We start from the raw sequence: 15,220 nt of genomic DNA on the forward strand, positions 1-15,220 counted from the left end.
ATCAAGACAATTATTGAGACTCATCATCATTCATGATTTACTCAACATGAGGTAAGAGATGTAGGCTTAAGAGACTTCTTTGTGTTCAAAGAAAAATGTCTATGGACACATTCAGTAAGCTCCACTCTTGTTCTAGCTTGAATTATGCGTGTCTTTCCAATTAAGAAACATGGCTGAAGAAACCAATGTAGGGGGCATTACCAAAACAAAAGATTCACGGTTGAGACATTTTGCAGTTATCAGTGCCAGTAAACAATGTAACTTAACTTTTTGTAAACTCTACAGAAGGCAGCCCTTCAGAAAAGCAAGGCCTTGAAGAAGATGCATTCACTGAACTGCCCCTGGCCTTGTGGAAATTATATTACTGTGATAAAATCCATTGCAACCAAGCCAGCAGCATCCTCTAAAGCCTGCAAAACACAATATTTACAGGTATTTGAATTCACAGTTCAGTCAATAAATTATGACACTATTTACAGTTTGTAAAAAAAATTACTTCATTTAAAAAAATCTGAATTATTATTAAATGAATACAATAGTCTAAAAACACCATTTCATGGTAAAACAAAGCAGTTAATTGGGGGCTCTTCACTTGAGGCTGCTGTCTCTGGCATGTCAGTGTGTTGAGAATGGAATGAATATTTTCTCCAACAAAGCTCTGATGCCGGAAAAAAAAAAAAAAAACTCGAGAAGACGAGATTTTACAGGGAAGCAGCTTGTCCTGTAACATGCTCTTTACAAGTTTGGCTGCCTTTGTTTGTGTGTGTGCTCTGTAGTCCAGTGTGTATCATCCCAGCTCCATGATATGTGTTCATTATCAGGGTCAGCCTCCTCTACACCGTCACACAGGGCATTAAAAGTGGAGGCTGTGTCGTTGTTAGTGGCGTTCTCCTCAGAAGTTAGTGTTAAATTGTTCTTGACTCCAGTTTGACTTTCTGATTCTGTGTCATTTAATGAGTCCAGCAGGTCTGAAATATCAGGGATATCCCAACCGTCACCCATCTCCTCTGTGTCTTCCACGTCCCTCATGTCTCCGCCTTCTGTACAAGTCTCAGCCTTCTCAGCTTGGTTTTGTGTCTCAGTCACTCGTTGCTCATTTGGGGTTTGGTCAGGGATGTCCACTGCCCCCTTTGTAATTGTTACAGGCTGAGGAATCACAAAGGAGGCTCCTGGGACTTCTTTGGTGGGGACTCCGACTGCCACCAAGATGGTGTCCATCTGACGCATGTAGTCCAAGTGCCCGTTCACCTGGGAAGCAAACACATGATTTTACTGTTGTTGTCTATACAAAGATACACACTTCTTTGTAAATTACAGTGTTTTTTCTTTCTTTTTTTTTTTTTTTAAAAGATCATTAATACAAAGTCTGTTCTTCAGATTTTTTGTAAAGCTAATTTTCTTATCCCTCACATTACATGAACAGGTGTATAGTGTATGGTTTTATTGTGCTTCTGACAACTGACAAGGCCATTACTATGTGTGACGTTTCATGTGGAATCATGTGGAATTACAGGGTGGGAGAAAGGCATTGCTGTGAACTGAAACAGACCAGCAGGGGCCTTACTATCTTCTTATATTTTGATTTTATTTGAACAACACAACTGTCTCTTTTAGAATGCTAATAAAACTCTTTGAGAAAAAGTATATCTCATAACATTTTATTATTGGTTATGAGAAACCTTTTGTATTAATTACCAAAATCCAAAAATCTTCACCTTGTTGTTTCTTTAAAGGTTCTATATATGAAATTTTGAACATTTATATAACAGCAAACAACTATTTGCTATGTGCAGTTTACTGTGTCTGACAGTAATGACATCCTGAGCAGAAAATTAAGTCACAGTCCCTCTGTGTGTGTTATAATCCGAGCTTCTCTGTTCTTTGTTTTGATAGCCTGTCTGTCCACACATGCATGTCAGTGCATGGAACTCCCTCCCTGTGGCAGGCACTGTGAAGGCCTTAACCTTCAATTGAAACCATCAAAATTTAGCAGTAGCAGGATACCTAGCAAGCTAACAAATGCGTTAGATGGATTTAGGTCAGTAGGCGAGTCAAAGAAATGGCTCCTTACCAAGCTGAATATTTTACTAATGTGCAGCTGGGAAAAACTGTGTGTAAAGACCGTATTTTCACATCTAACTTGGGAAATTGAGGGTTTAGTGTGACCAATCCAGAGTGGGTGATTATTGTGTTAAGGATGATCAGCAATGTTAAATTATAATTTCTGTCAATGGAGTTTGGTGGCTTTGAGAAAAGCAATATAATGGCTGTATCTGATCTGAGTTGGGAAAGTGTGGTCGACACGTCCATTTGTTTCGCAACATCTAGTGTAAATGAATGTTGTATATAGAACCTTTAAAGCTAATCAATTTTTATATATTACCTATAGGTCAAAAGAATATGTGTAATGACAGAGGAGTTGATCATCCTGACGATTCTACAAGGATTTATCACCCGGCTCTGCAGTTCTCCTCATCTCTGCAGTGTGTTTTAGCATCTTCTGGCTCATTGTTTTGTTGTAGGGCCTGCAACTTTGCTGTTTTGTTTCACTTTTACCGCTCTCATTTCTCAAGACCAAACAGCTGGTGAACAAAGTGTGGCATTTAGCAGCTTAAGAAAAGAGCCACATATTTCCCTCAGGAGTCAGTGAATACCAAAACAGACCTACACAGGAAAATGCAAATTAATGCTAATGTTACTCAGTATCTGCTGGATGTGTAAATAGGCAATGGTATGATTACAACATGTTCGCCATAAAACTTAACAAGATGATAAAATGTAAGTGTTGTGTTTACAGTAGCCAAAAAATTACTTAAGGGACAGAGAAGGCTTCATACTGAAAAAAATTCTAATACTAATACCAATACTAATAATAATACTAATAATAATAGAATAAGATGAATATAGCAGACAAGCTGCAGATACTGTATATTTTGTGTTATTTATTATGTATTATTTTAGTGGTGTCTGGTGTATTCTGCCAGCTGATTCTCTCCTCTTGTCATTTAGTCAAGGAACTCTTATATTATTGATACTGATCTAGCAAACAGATGCGTCAGTTTGAGGGGGCTGATGCCTCCGTGGCTTTTCTTGAAAGGTGAAAAACTCGAGATGCACTTGAAAAACTAGTCATTAAGGACCTTTAGTTGTCCTTATTTAAATACAAGCTCCGACTCACCACAGAGGAAAGATCCACATTGATTATACGCCGATCCTGGATGTTGATTGGCTGTAGCCCAGCAACAGACAGTTGTGCAGATGAACTTCTGTACAAGAACCCCAGGAGCCAGTCCCCTCTGATTGGTGGATAGTTCAGAAAGTCATATTGATATTGAATACTTTAATCACAAGTCCTGCTGTCAAAACAGGTGTTTCCAAATCCCCAGCAGCCAAAACATTGAATCTCAAATATAGACAATAAGCATATCAAAACTATAAAGCAACAGTAAGCATTTAACATAAACATGTAAACATTCGCCTCCACTCTAATTAAAGGATAGACCTTTGTCAGATTACCTGCAGTAGCCGTTCACTATTTTCCCGGCCACTACCCGGGTCAGTCTCTCCCAGGCTTTCTCAGAGCCTTCCACAGGGGCCCCCAGGAGGACTACGTCCTCCACTACTCCTTCACTACCTGGGGAATTCAACAACACAGGACTCAACTAGTTTGTTAGAACAATGTACAATTTAAAAAAAAAAAGAAGATGGAAAATGAGAACGTCAATTAGGCTAATTATGGTTTGATCACACAAATTATCACTACTCCGCTTCACCAGGGATTTAGGAAAAAAGATGGCAATTACTGTGGTTGTGAAATTTTCATCCCAGGAATGTCTCACGTAGAACATTTTGAAAATCCAACTGAGTCAACAATTTTGGTTGGCAAGTCGGTGCAAGCAAATATGGCCTTTAATCTTACTCCAATCAAATTATAGTTTATCTGTAGAAAGATGTTGATACCTTTGTCATTGGCAAGCTCCTGTAGACAGTAGTAGATAACTCTGGCCCCAAGACTGAAACCTATGAGACTGACGGGCCGCTTCCCCTTCAAATACCAAAAGAAAAAGAAGAAGAAAATATTTTTTCATGAAAGTCTTTTTGTAATATTCTTAGAGTACAATTAAAGAACATAAAAGTTGAAATAATGCAGTTAATAATGTGCGCACAAAATATACAACTAACTCCTCTAAAGCAACAACTGACACAATACTTTGGTACAGACAGGCAGAGTGCATCTTAACAAAGATTAGAGGTTTTCATGATACCTGCTGTCTGCTCCTTAACACCTGTGCTAGGTGTTTCCCCACCTCAGCTGAACGGTTCAGACAAACACACCAGGGGTTGTCAATGACGCTGGCTGCTGCCAGCAGAGAGGCAGGCCACGTCAGAGCCGCCACAATACCTGCACAGTGTGATGGTGTAAAAGAGATCAATTCAGTACTGAGCAAAGTGTCAACAAAAGGACAATGGCTAGATAAGATATACATGATTGATTTATGCAACAATAGCATTGATTTTCTTGCCACAACAGCGTTTGGAATCGTTTTTGTGTTCTCAGGTTTCCAGAGATATTTTATAAAATGAAGGTCATGTGAACAGAATGGGAAAAATATCCTGAGCGTGTGGACAAGGCCTAGGTGCTTTCTGCATGAAGGTCCTCCTACCTGAGAGCACTGTGTACTTGAGTGCTTCTTGAGCCACAATGCTGACCAGCCCATCCAACAGAGAGGCCATGGCTGAGCCCAGATCCCTGAGAAAACGTGACTCCCACACCAGGCAGTACTGCTCCCCGCACTCACCAAGGCTGCACCATGGTGCCTGGAACGAACCTGGAAGAAAGCAGTTGTGTTTTTATGTAAAGGAAGCGGCCCTTGTAAATCAAGTGTTTTTATTCATTGTATGTGAAGGGGGTACTAAGCTTGTGCAAAACTGAGTGTAGGTTTTAGTGTTGGAAGAGAGCTTCATGGATTTATGTAAAACCAAAACATGAGTGGTTTGTTCGCATAATCTCAGGAAGACACTCTACTGGTATAGTTTGAGAACACTGTGTGCAGTATTCTGCTCAGACTTAAATTCTCGACAAGCCCTATAAATCTCAATGATTTATAGGGCTTGTCCTTAGCTGGTGATTAATCTTATTCGAACTTAGATACTTACATGACTTGATTTCAACACCTTTCATTGCTTAAACAACATTTGACCCCTTATATCACATTCCTGATACAATTCCAACTCTTTATTTTGTTTCAGCTACTCCCTAATACAAAGTTTAGCAAGAAATGCAATTTTGCTCCCAGGTGTTCATCAGGCAACACAGATCAGCGTCAGCTTTACAGCAGCCAGAAAAAAACTTCCACAGTTTCTTCAGAAATAGCATTATCTATTTAATGTTCAATGGAATCAACTTTGCTGAGCTGCTAAACCTCCCACCAAACCTGACGAGAACATGCAGATAATTAATCAATTTAAAAAAGGTTGCAGTAAATTGTGTAAGGCTGGCAATTTTTGTCGATCTTGTTTTTGTTGGGTTTTGTTTCACCACGAGTGTGTGGACACGATGACCCTGGTACTGACACTCCTCTTGACCTGATAAAAAACTGAGGAATGTAATTGTAATTTATTCTGTTTATTGCTGCAGGTTTAGATTTATCCACCTTGTCTACACCTCATCAGTAAAAACTGTCAGCGGCTGTGGTAGTGAAACAGAAGAAGCCATACTTACTGTATTTACCACTGCAGAGCCAACCAGTCACTGCGATGGTCAGGTGAAGATGCTTCCCGGACCTCAGTGGCAAGAATTCAAATTCCTCTATCGCCCCGACACATTTATTCATCTTGTAGCCTGGAGAGACAACATATGAAAATGAAATAAAGGTTGAAAACAAAAGTAGAGTAAAAAAATCTGAGAAAAATCACAAAAATATGTGTTGTTATCAGTCAAAATTCTAACCATTCTAACTAGTTTTTGCATACAATCACATTGTCATCCAACCCTCTCACCAGTCAGCCCAGCTCCTGCTGCTCCAAAGAGGGAGGCCATGATTGCAATGCCAGTGGCTGAGCCCAGAGCAGCGGCCCCTCCAGCCCCCAGCACAGCACCGGCCCCTGCTGCCACCAAAGGGGCAGCCAGCCCACCTGTCACACCTGGCAAAGGCACATGCATCATTCTGATATGTGATTTAATTATGAGTTAATTAGCTTTTCAGTTGAAGCCTATGGGTCCACATAAGATACGAGGTGTTTCAAATGTTTTCAAAAGTATTTGAAGCAAGAATAATCACCAATCACAGTTCCTCCACCCACAGTGGCTAGTCCAATGAGGAGGTAGCGTCGTAACTTTCGCCCTCTTTCTCTCCTTCGCCGCCGAGAGGACTCCTCTCTAATGGAGAGGCAGAGTCAGAGAGATCATCTGTATTAGTTGAGATGCTAATTGGCTCAAAAAAAAATTCATAATTTCGATGACACCTTGAAAAAAGTTCTTGCTAATGCCTCACAAGTATTTTCATCATTTGTTTTAATAGTCTGACATCCGGCTAAAACTAGAAAAGCTAAGACAGAACATATAATCATTTAGTATTTTAAACTAACTGAGGTTTAAGATTAATAACAACATGAAGTTGCCTATTATTCGTAGTGTAAAATGCACTATATAAACATATCTACTGTCTCAGTCACATTCATCTATCATCCATCCTTCCATCTAACCAGGACTTACTCGCTCTCCTCTTCTCCTTCACCCAGCTTCTCCACCAGCGTTTCCTCAAACTCCTCCAGCTGCTGTGGACCGACTCGCAGCAGACAGCTGACATGACGGATGAGGACCCTCGCTCTGGCGTCATACTGGCCTGAGTGCATTAAAATGTTAAATTAACAAGCTTAAAGGAATTTTAAGAATTCCTTTTAACAATTTAAAGTTGATAGTCATTAATTGATCCAAAGACTCTTACCGTCTTTGACGGAAAAAGACACCAGATTCTGAAATGCAAAGTCAAGACACAAAATTAGTACAATACAGTTTTTTTTTAATATTATAATAAGCAAAGCAAAATTGTAAAACATTTTATATTAGACAACACCTGATGGTATGTATCTGATGAAATGAAATAATGTATGACCTCAAGTAGAACCAATTATGACACTAATTAACTAATTAATTAATAAACTGCTGCTCCAGTTGATTCTATTGTCATTCTCATTATTTCATTGCATATTTGACTGTGTTTCTGTAGTTATTTCGATTATACATCTCTACATAATATGTTCCCATTTGCTATTATCCTTCAACTCAACATTTTCTTGTCACATTTTAATTGCTGTTGCAACAATCCAATTTCCAACAGGGTGCATTAGAGTTCAATATCATTTCATCCTCTGTTAGAGTGATAAACACCTGTATGATTGGTGTAGCCCCCGCAGCCAGCAGCGGGTCGGCTTGTAGGATAGAGAGGAAGGTGTCGCAGCCCTCGAAGCCCAGGCCTGACAGGAAAGCCCCCATGACCGGCATCACCGACTCATCCAGGTCCAGCCAGCGGACCAAGCCCTGCAGAAACTGCTCCCTGTACACACTGAGAAAGTTCAATTACAACTTTAATAGTCTACTTATTTTTTTATTTTAATTTATATCATTAAGGAAGGCCTAGGTCCTTGTATCTATAAGCCATGTGTGATAACAATATAATGAAATCAAACGTTTATTAAGAACCAGTATCCCCTGAAGTATATACTTCACTCGAAAAACTGTATGTCTGATGGTTAATCACACTGACCAGACATTCATATCTTCTCAGTCATCAGTCACTCATACCTCACAGAATATGTTAGGTGGAATTAGAAGGGAAAAAACTCAAGCACACACTCCTCAACACAATAACTGCATTGGTATCAATATGAAGTACACACACAGCATTTCATGATGACATGGCTCTGATACCTGTTTTCAGGTCCAGTAAACAACTGGCCCAGTGAGACACCACACAGGGCAGCATAAGCAAAACGGCTCTGTTCTGCCAACTGCCTGCTGATAATTTCCTCTGGGCTTTGGTCACGTGGGGCATCTTGTGTTGTTCCTGCTCCCCCTGGGTCTAAGGTGATAAATGGACAAAGCTTAATTATTAACCTAAAGATATGAGTTTGATTCAGACACATCATAGAGGCAACCAATCACAAGCGACGTATATTAAAGATACATTCATCATAAGTAAAAAACCTCAGAGATATAGAGCCTGAGGCTACTTTGCAGGAACATACTGTGTAAGAACACATTTTATTCTAAAAGCTGAATGCCGAATTTACCAGGAGACCCCACTGGTTGATATGAGGTCTTACGTCATAGTCTACAACACATGTTTACATGCCCTAAGGAAAATGCTGCAGTAGATTGGCGGATTTTTGAGTGTAGTTTCGTTTGACGTCATTCTAGTCTTGCAAATAGCAAGACGGAACTGGGTTAGGAGTCTAACTTTATGCTTCTCATTATGTCTCTGATGTACTGACCTGAATTCAACATACAGAGGCTGCTAAAATGTGTCTGACCCACATGATTTTCGACAGTCCTCTTCGCTTTAACTTAAAAACAAGCCGGTGTAACTTAAACTAGTGAATTTCAACACCAGACAACACTTGAGTTAGCTGCTACATGCAGCTGGCTGACAGTGGCCGTGCTGCCTCAGGCGGTAAACTAGCTAACGGTTCAGAGGCAACTTTTAAAACGTCGTCAGTTTAATAACTTACTCGACTACAACACTGGGGGAAATAATGAAGAAATTCTGTATGGTACCTGGAGCAAAATGTGTGTCCGTACTGCCCTGTTTTTCCTCCATGGCCACAGATGTCACAACTCTGCAGACTGAACTTTTGTTGCGTTCAAGTGTTCCTCCTGAGCTCTGACATCTGAAAATTACGGGTTTATACGACATTTACATTCTCAAACGCCTGCGTTAATAAATGTTCCCCCAAACAACCAGCAATATAATTTCTTGTGGATGTTTTATTGTTAGATTTCAATCCGGATAAAATTGAGGGGAGAAATGTACATTTGAAACACATTTGATTTGTTTTACTTACTCAGAGTACCTGCGCTGTATAAATCACTGTAGTAGTAGTAGTAGTAGTAGTAGTAGTAGTAGTAGCAGTAGAAGTAGCTTCTTAAACGCAGGTTCCTATATAACGATATATAAAAAATCCTTGGAGTAATTTACGTGGTGACTAAGCATTTAACGGTAATATTTTCGACTGTACTTGAAAGCATCATTTGTTTGCCTCTGTTAAGTGACGTAACCTCCACGTACGCTAACTGGGCAGGGGTCTATTCACGATTGACACGTTTTGGAAAGTTTTTGTTAAATTAATTGATATTAAGATGATGGATTTCACATATTTAGAGCAGGAATGGGCGGTTATGCGCTACATGAGGCTGAAGCAAAGACTCTAGCTGCTCATTTCACTGATGAACACATAGAGAGGAGGAAATTACCAGTGAAATCCAAAATCAGAGCTAGTACAACTGCTGGCCAGCAGGTGTGAGTGTAACATTTAGTATCTCGCCTCAAATTATTTTCCTGCAGTTCTGACTGCACAGCCCTGATTACTGCATTACTATTTTTGTTCACTCCAATTAGCTCAATGGTTACACTTTTCATAATGTGGATCACTCTGAAATGTGCCAGAAGCCCCTATGAAATTAAGTAAAGTAATATAAAAATTATTTTAAATTGGTTCACCTTCTATTCACGCTTATTTCAGTTTGTTCAGAGTTCTTCCAAGGTCCACCTATGTCTGTCTGCCACGAGAAAGAAAAGCTTTCTTTCAGATGCTCAGTGACAGTAGCTACATCAGAATGAGGACGGTTGTCCTGCCAACCACTCAAGGAAGCAGCTTCACTCAAGGACAAAGTCATGCAAGCACATTGATCATTTGATTAGATGTTACCAATGGCTAAGAATGCAACAGAAAGCGCCATTGTTCAATTGTGTGTGGTTCATGAATTGATTTTAAGAGTGATGGGGTCACGAGCAGGAAGAGAAAAAATATAGACACAACAGACCAAGGCCAATGTATTAGGAATGAATGGAATTTAATGGGATTCTGTGCTGATTTGGTTTATGTGCGAGGAAAGATATGAGCTATGAGTCGTACATTACCATACTCAACTATCCTGTATACCATAGTTTTTATATGGTATTATAGTTATTACAGTACAGAAAAGTATACTACAATATGTATAGTCTAGTATAGTATAGTATAGTGTGCGTTGTATAGGTATATTATACAATGTATGGTACGTTAAAGTATAGTAAATTATGGTACAGTATGAGTAGTATAGTATAGTATAATACAGCATAGTATAGTGGGCTATGTGTGGTGTGTTTTATGATATCGTTTAGTGTAGTTTAGTATAGTGTAGTAGGCCTATAGTATAGTGTAGTATGTATAATTTAGTTTAGAATAGTGTTGTATTTGTTGTATAGGTATAGTATAAAATGTTATAGTATAGTAAAATATAATACAGTATGTGTAGTGTCATAAAGTACCATGTAGTATACTATAATATAGTATAGTATGTGTAAGGCAAGGCAAGGCAAGTTTAATTATATCGCACCATTCAGATACAAGGCAAGTCGACGTACTTTACAGAGACTTAGAAATGCATTAAAACTCCAACAGTAAGACATTTAGAAAATGTAGGTATAGTATAGTATAGTATAGTATAGTATAGTAGAGTATAGTATAGAATGGTGAAATACCTTATAGTTCACGATAGTATCGTATAGTACAGTATATGTAGTATGATATAGTTTAATATTATATAGTATCGTAGACGTGAAAGTGTGTGTAATATCTTGTACTGTAGTATGTAGTGTAGTATAGTGAAGTAAAGTACATTGTGTGTGGTATTTGGTATAATATGAATGGTATACTTTAGTATGGTAAAATAGTTTTAAATTTAAAACAAATGTATCATCAGTGACAACTGACAGAATGAAACTGTGATCCAAGAGTGAGGGTTTAAGTTCATTTTAAACGCTGTCAAATTCGATGCATGTCAGTGGTTAATTAGAGCAAGAGCCATTGTGCTTCGACCAGTATGTGTATCTGTATACGTCATTGTTTTATCATGCTGTCTCTCTCTCTCTCTTCTTTTAACCAAAATAATTTTTTTCCTTTAACAGTTCACACAACTTTTTTACATATCCCCTCTGATCACTGTTTTTCTGATCTCTGACTTTCTCTTGGTTATTTAAAGACAGTTTGGATTTTCTCCCACTCCCTTCCCATCTGTCTCATCAGCTCCAGTTTACTGTATACACTTGGCACCACTCTCATCTCCCTTCACATTTTCCAATCTGAATTCTGTACGATGACAAGACTGCAAGGCCAACACCGGAAAAGTGTGCAAGGGTGGACTGAACTTCCACCAGGTCTTCGTGGTAGAGGAACTGTTAGCCCAGAGTGGGTACTTTGTCAAAATAATATCCTGGCTTTGTCACGAAGGAATCTCCAAACCGACGTGTGCTGTATTTGTCTCTGAGAGGCATCCTGTTTATACAGTCTGCTGAACAGTCTCTAGTGTATCATAAACAAGACTATATGTAGCAAAGACACAGCAAATGATGTACAATAGGGACTCTACTTCATGCATAGTATTAATAATGATTTATACATTAAACAGGACAAGTACAACATAACCACTGATGATGTACAGATAAGAGGCGCTGAAAGTAGAATTGCTGAATCGGACCCATTGTCTTTTTACAGACATTTGCTGCTTGCCTAGACTTGTAACTGGGGAGAAATAAAAGCCCAGACTCTGAGTTTGAAAACCTTGAAGGTTGAAAAGCAGTGATAGAAAAGATTATATGAAGTTAACTCCTGCTGTACCTCTCATGAAACTCAGGCAGTTTGTACACCTGTGCGCAACGTCCCTAGTATCCAGCGCTTACATATCTGTTGTTAGCAGTGCATTCCCTCAAAATAACAGTTTCTACAATCCAAAATGTCTTCTATGATAATGCATCACTACACTTTATCGGTATTTTACATCAGAAAATATTGTAAACTTGTGTTGAGAGCTGCAGTAATTCATAAATTCATCGATAAATTAATTAATAAAAGAAAAATATCTGCAATTATTTTCAAGAGCAGTTACTAATTTCGGTATTTTTAAAGCAAAAATGACCAAATAATGGTTCATTGCAGCTCTACTTGTGTTTACACTATCTTCAGTGTCCTTATAGTTTCAGACTTTCAGTTTACATGAAAGCCACCATGTGTAGATTAAAAAAATGTTTGGTGCCCTCAGTGGAAATAGAAAACATGTCAGAGATTTTTCAATCTAAATAGTCAGAATCATCTGACAGCTAGTCTGACTTCCTAGATGTAGACTGTTGGTATAAAACCTGTCATTGGCGCCAATTTCCCTCCTTCCTTCTGCTACCTGAAACAACAAAGACAACCTCCAAGCTAGCACCCTACATGCTGAAACTGGCAAGTTACCCTTCAGTTAAATGAGCTAGCAGCTGGCACATTTTCTTTTGCCAATTTAATACCAGGGCTCACCTCCCCACATGCAAACCAAATTCCCCTGACACTATTTTGCAGGGGCACCATAGCTGCATCTAGGGTTTAGCCCTGCACAAGATGATTGTGATTGGTTTAAAGACATCCAAACAAGCCAGAGCGTTTTCCCTCAATCCCAGAATGAGAATTGGTGTAGTCAGACCAATCTCCAGCACTAACATAGTGCTGTGGAGGTTGGCCTGGCTATGCAAGACTATTTGAAAGCTGATCCAATCACATTAAAATTCTACACATAGTGGCTTTAACTCATGAATTCCTACTTTGAACACCCTCTGACTCTGGTCATCTAGCTATAAGAGATGGAAGCTGGATCTGAAAACTGGAATATTTTGAAATCCTGAGACCACTCCCCTGACAGTTTCCGTCTGTTAATCGGATCAGTGATGGCTTTCATTGCAACACCATAAAAATATGTCAAATATGTCACTCATTCTTTTTTCAGCAAAAAAACAAAAAAAAACTTCAAAATTCAGAGGGTCAACAGTCCTGCTGCTCTGTGAGGCTGTATTTTGGCACAGTGGTACCTTGAGCTAAATGCTAACATGCTCTCTCAAAGACAAAGCTTATATGCTTCTGCTTGGTAAGTTTAATGTTTACCATGTTCATTATCTTAGTTTAGCATGCTAACATTGGCAAATTAGCGTACTACATCCATTTACAAGTACTGCGCGAAAGTACAATGAGGAATTTGTACTTAACTGAAGTATTTCAATTTTCTGCTGCTTCATACTTCCAGCTCACTACATTCTGAAGACAAATACTGTACTTTTTACTCCACTACATTTATTTGATAACTTTGGTTACTGGTTACTTTATGCAGATTGCATACTGCATTAGAACCAAAATATGATTATTTTCTTTTAAATAAATGTATTTTATCAGTCATCAGATTAAATTAAAAACATTGATTCTGATAATCGGCAAGGCAGGTAATTGGTCAACATAGTATACAGTGTATACATAGGCTACATGTAAATACCAGATACTTTGTGACTTTTACTCAAGATTGTAAAGGTACTTTCACTTTTATCAAATTAATATTTCAACACAACACTTAACTTTTAATCAAGTTTGACTCTTGGGTACTTTTTACAACACTATGGGAATGTAATGAGCTTCATAGGTATTTAGTCTATAAACCAAAGCGTTGTAAAATTATAACCTAGATCTGATAATGTTGGCAGATGAGTCAGGGGAACACCAAAGTTATTACAATTCATTCTGAGGGGAACATGAAATTTCACGGCAATCAACTAAATAGCAACAGAGATGTTGTTAAACAAGTCGTGTGAAGCTTTGGCTGCTTTAGGTGTACATTACTGCCTCACAGCCTATACTGATACTGTTTTAACCACAGAAGTTTTAGAGATTTTTTCCACAAGAACTCTTTAACCTAACCAGCAGCCTCCCCGTCTCACACATCACCCATCGATCTCCCTCAGGCTACAACTTCTCTTACCTCTTGTACTTGAGCTATGTCACACAACCTGCCAGCGTGTGTGTGTGTGTGTACTCAGTCTGACAATGGATTACTCATTGGAAAACAGACAGGCCAGACAGCCAAAGCTCACGTCAGGCAAGTTCAAACACGACACCCCCCTGTCTCCCCCATACCATATCACCAACAGACAATGTCAGGTTTCTTCTCCTTTCTGTCACCTTGACACTTGACAGGAGGGGAGCTGAGTGAAACCAAGACGGACTGGACTGAATGACCTGTGGGGCACTTCAGAGGGTGTGTTATGTGTGCGTATACTGTAAAAAGAAAGAGCAGGAAGTGGGAAGCAGATAACAGAGAGCGGCTGAAACGAGACTGGAAGTGAAAGGCACAGACTTAAGTGGGGAGGCAGCGGATGTGGATGACAGGTGATAGTGTTAACAGGCAGGCTGGGCCGGACAGCAAGGTTGTCATCTGTCTGTCATTAGGAGGATGGAGGGGTGTTCATCACACCTGGTCAGGTGTTTTAGTAAAAGTTTGCACCAGAGAGCTTCAACCTCTGTGTTGATCCTGGCCTGTTAGGTCTGCAATATCAAAAGTCATAGTTTGACCAACTGGGGAGTCTGCTTTATATGAGCCTTTGTGTATATACTCTTGTGATTTGAGCGAGCCGATACAAGACAGGGGTGGTTTACCTCACCGATAGCTTTGATAGGTTGCCAGGTCCTCCCCCAGATCAACCTGCCCTAACAGATTCCGCTGCGGATGCACTTGTAATTACAACACGGCCCTGCTTCTTTAAACCTTTAGACATACCACAAAAGTGACTTCAGCTCCCTTTTGTGTGCGTACGCATCGGCCCACTTGTGCATTTATACTGTACATGCGTGTGTGCACCACTTTCGGTGTACATGTGAGGGCCTGTGTGCGTGCTTGTGTCTGCGTGTTTGTATAGGAGTGTAACTAAGGGTGGAAGGCAGCTGGGGCTGCGGAGGAGGCAGAGTGTAAGGTTGAGGAGCAATAAGAGGGCGAGGAATCACAAAGGGAGGAGAGAATGGAGAATCCAGCTGCTGTCCACTGTGGCCAAAACACTATGGAGGACCAGCTGAGAGGAGGAAGGTGAAGAAAGAATGGACGCTGATCGCCTTGCTCTATTAAAGCAGACAGGGAAAGGGATGATTAGAGAAAGAAAGTAAAGCATGAGAA

At 39.5% G+C, this 15,220-nt stretch overlaps 1 protein-coding gene across 2 annotated transcripts; it reads right to left on the reverse strand.

The window, feature by feature from the left end:
• Window positions 1-23: 23 nt before the first annotated feature.
• Window positions 24-9,765, reverse strand: tmco4 (transmembrane and coiled-coil domains 4). 2 transcript variants are annotated; one of them, XM_084366993.1, is made up of 15 exons: window positions 9,720-9,765; window positions 8,777-8,889; window positions 7,931-8,081; window positions 7,391-7,565; window positions 6,948-6,975; window positions 6,716-6,845; window positions 6,282-6,379; window positions 6,001-6,144; window positions 5,723-5,842; window positions 4,665-4,829; window positions 4,266-4,402; window positions 3,961-4,045; window positions 3,517-3,634; window positions 3,179-3,296; window positions 24-1,248 (listed from the first exon to the last, which is right to left on the reverse strand). In XM_084366993.1, the coding sequence occupies exons 2-15, from the start codon at window positions 8,817-8,819 to the stop codon at window positions 736-738; spliced, it is 2,025 nt and encodes a 674-aa protein (XP_084223119.1). In that variant the 5' UTR covers window positions 8,820-8,889; window positions 9,720-9,765; the 3' UTR covers window positions 24-735. The 2 variants fall into 2 exon arrangements, with proteins under 2 accessions (XP_084223119.1, XP_084223120.1); XM_084366994.1 differs by lacking the exon at window positions 9,720-9,765 and adding an exon at window positions 9,064-9,136.
• Window positions 9,766-15,220: the final 5,455 nt, after the last annotated feature.

This window comes from Pagrus pagrus (genome assembly GCF_965226575.1).
Source record: "Pagrus pagrus genome assembly, chromosome: 11".
NCBI lineage: Eukaryota > Metazoa > Chordata > Actinopteri > Spariformes > Sparidae > Pagrus > Pagrus pagrus.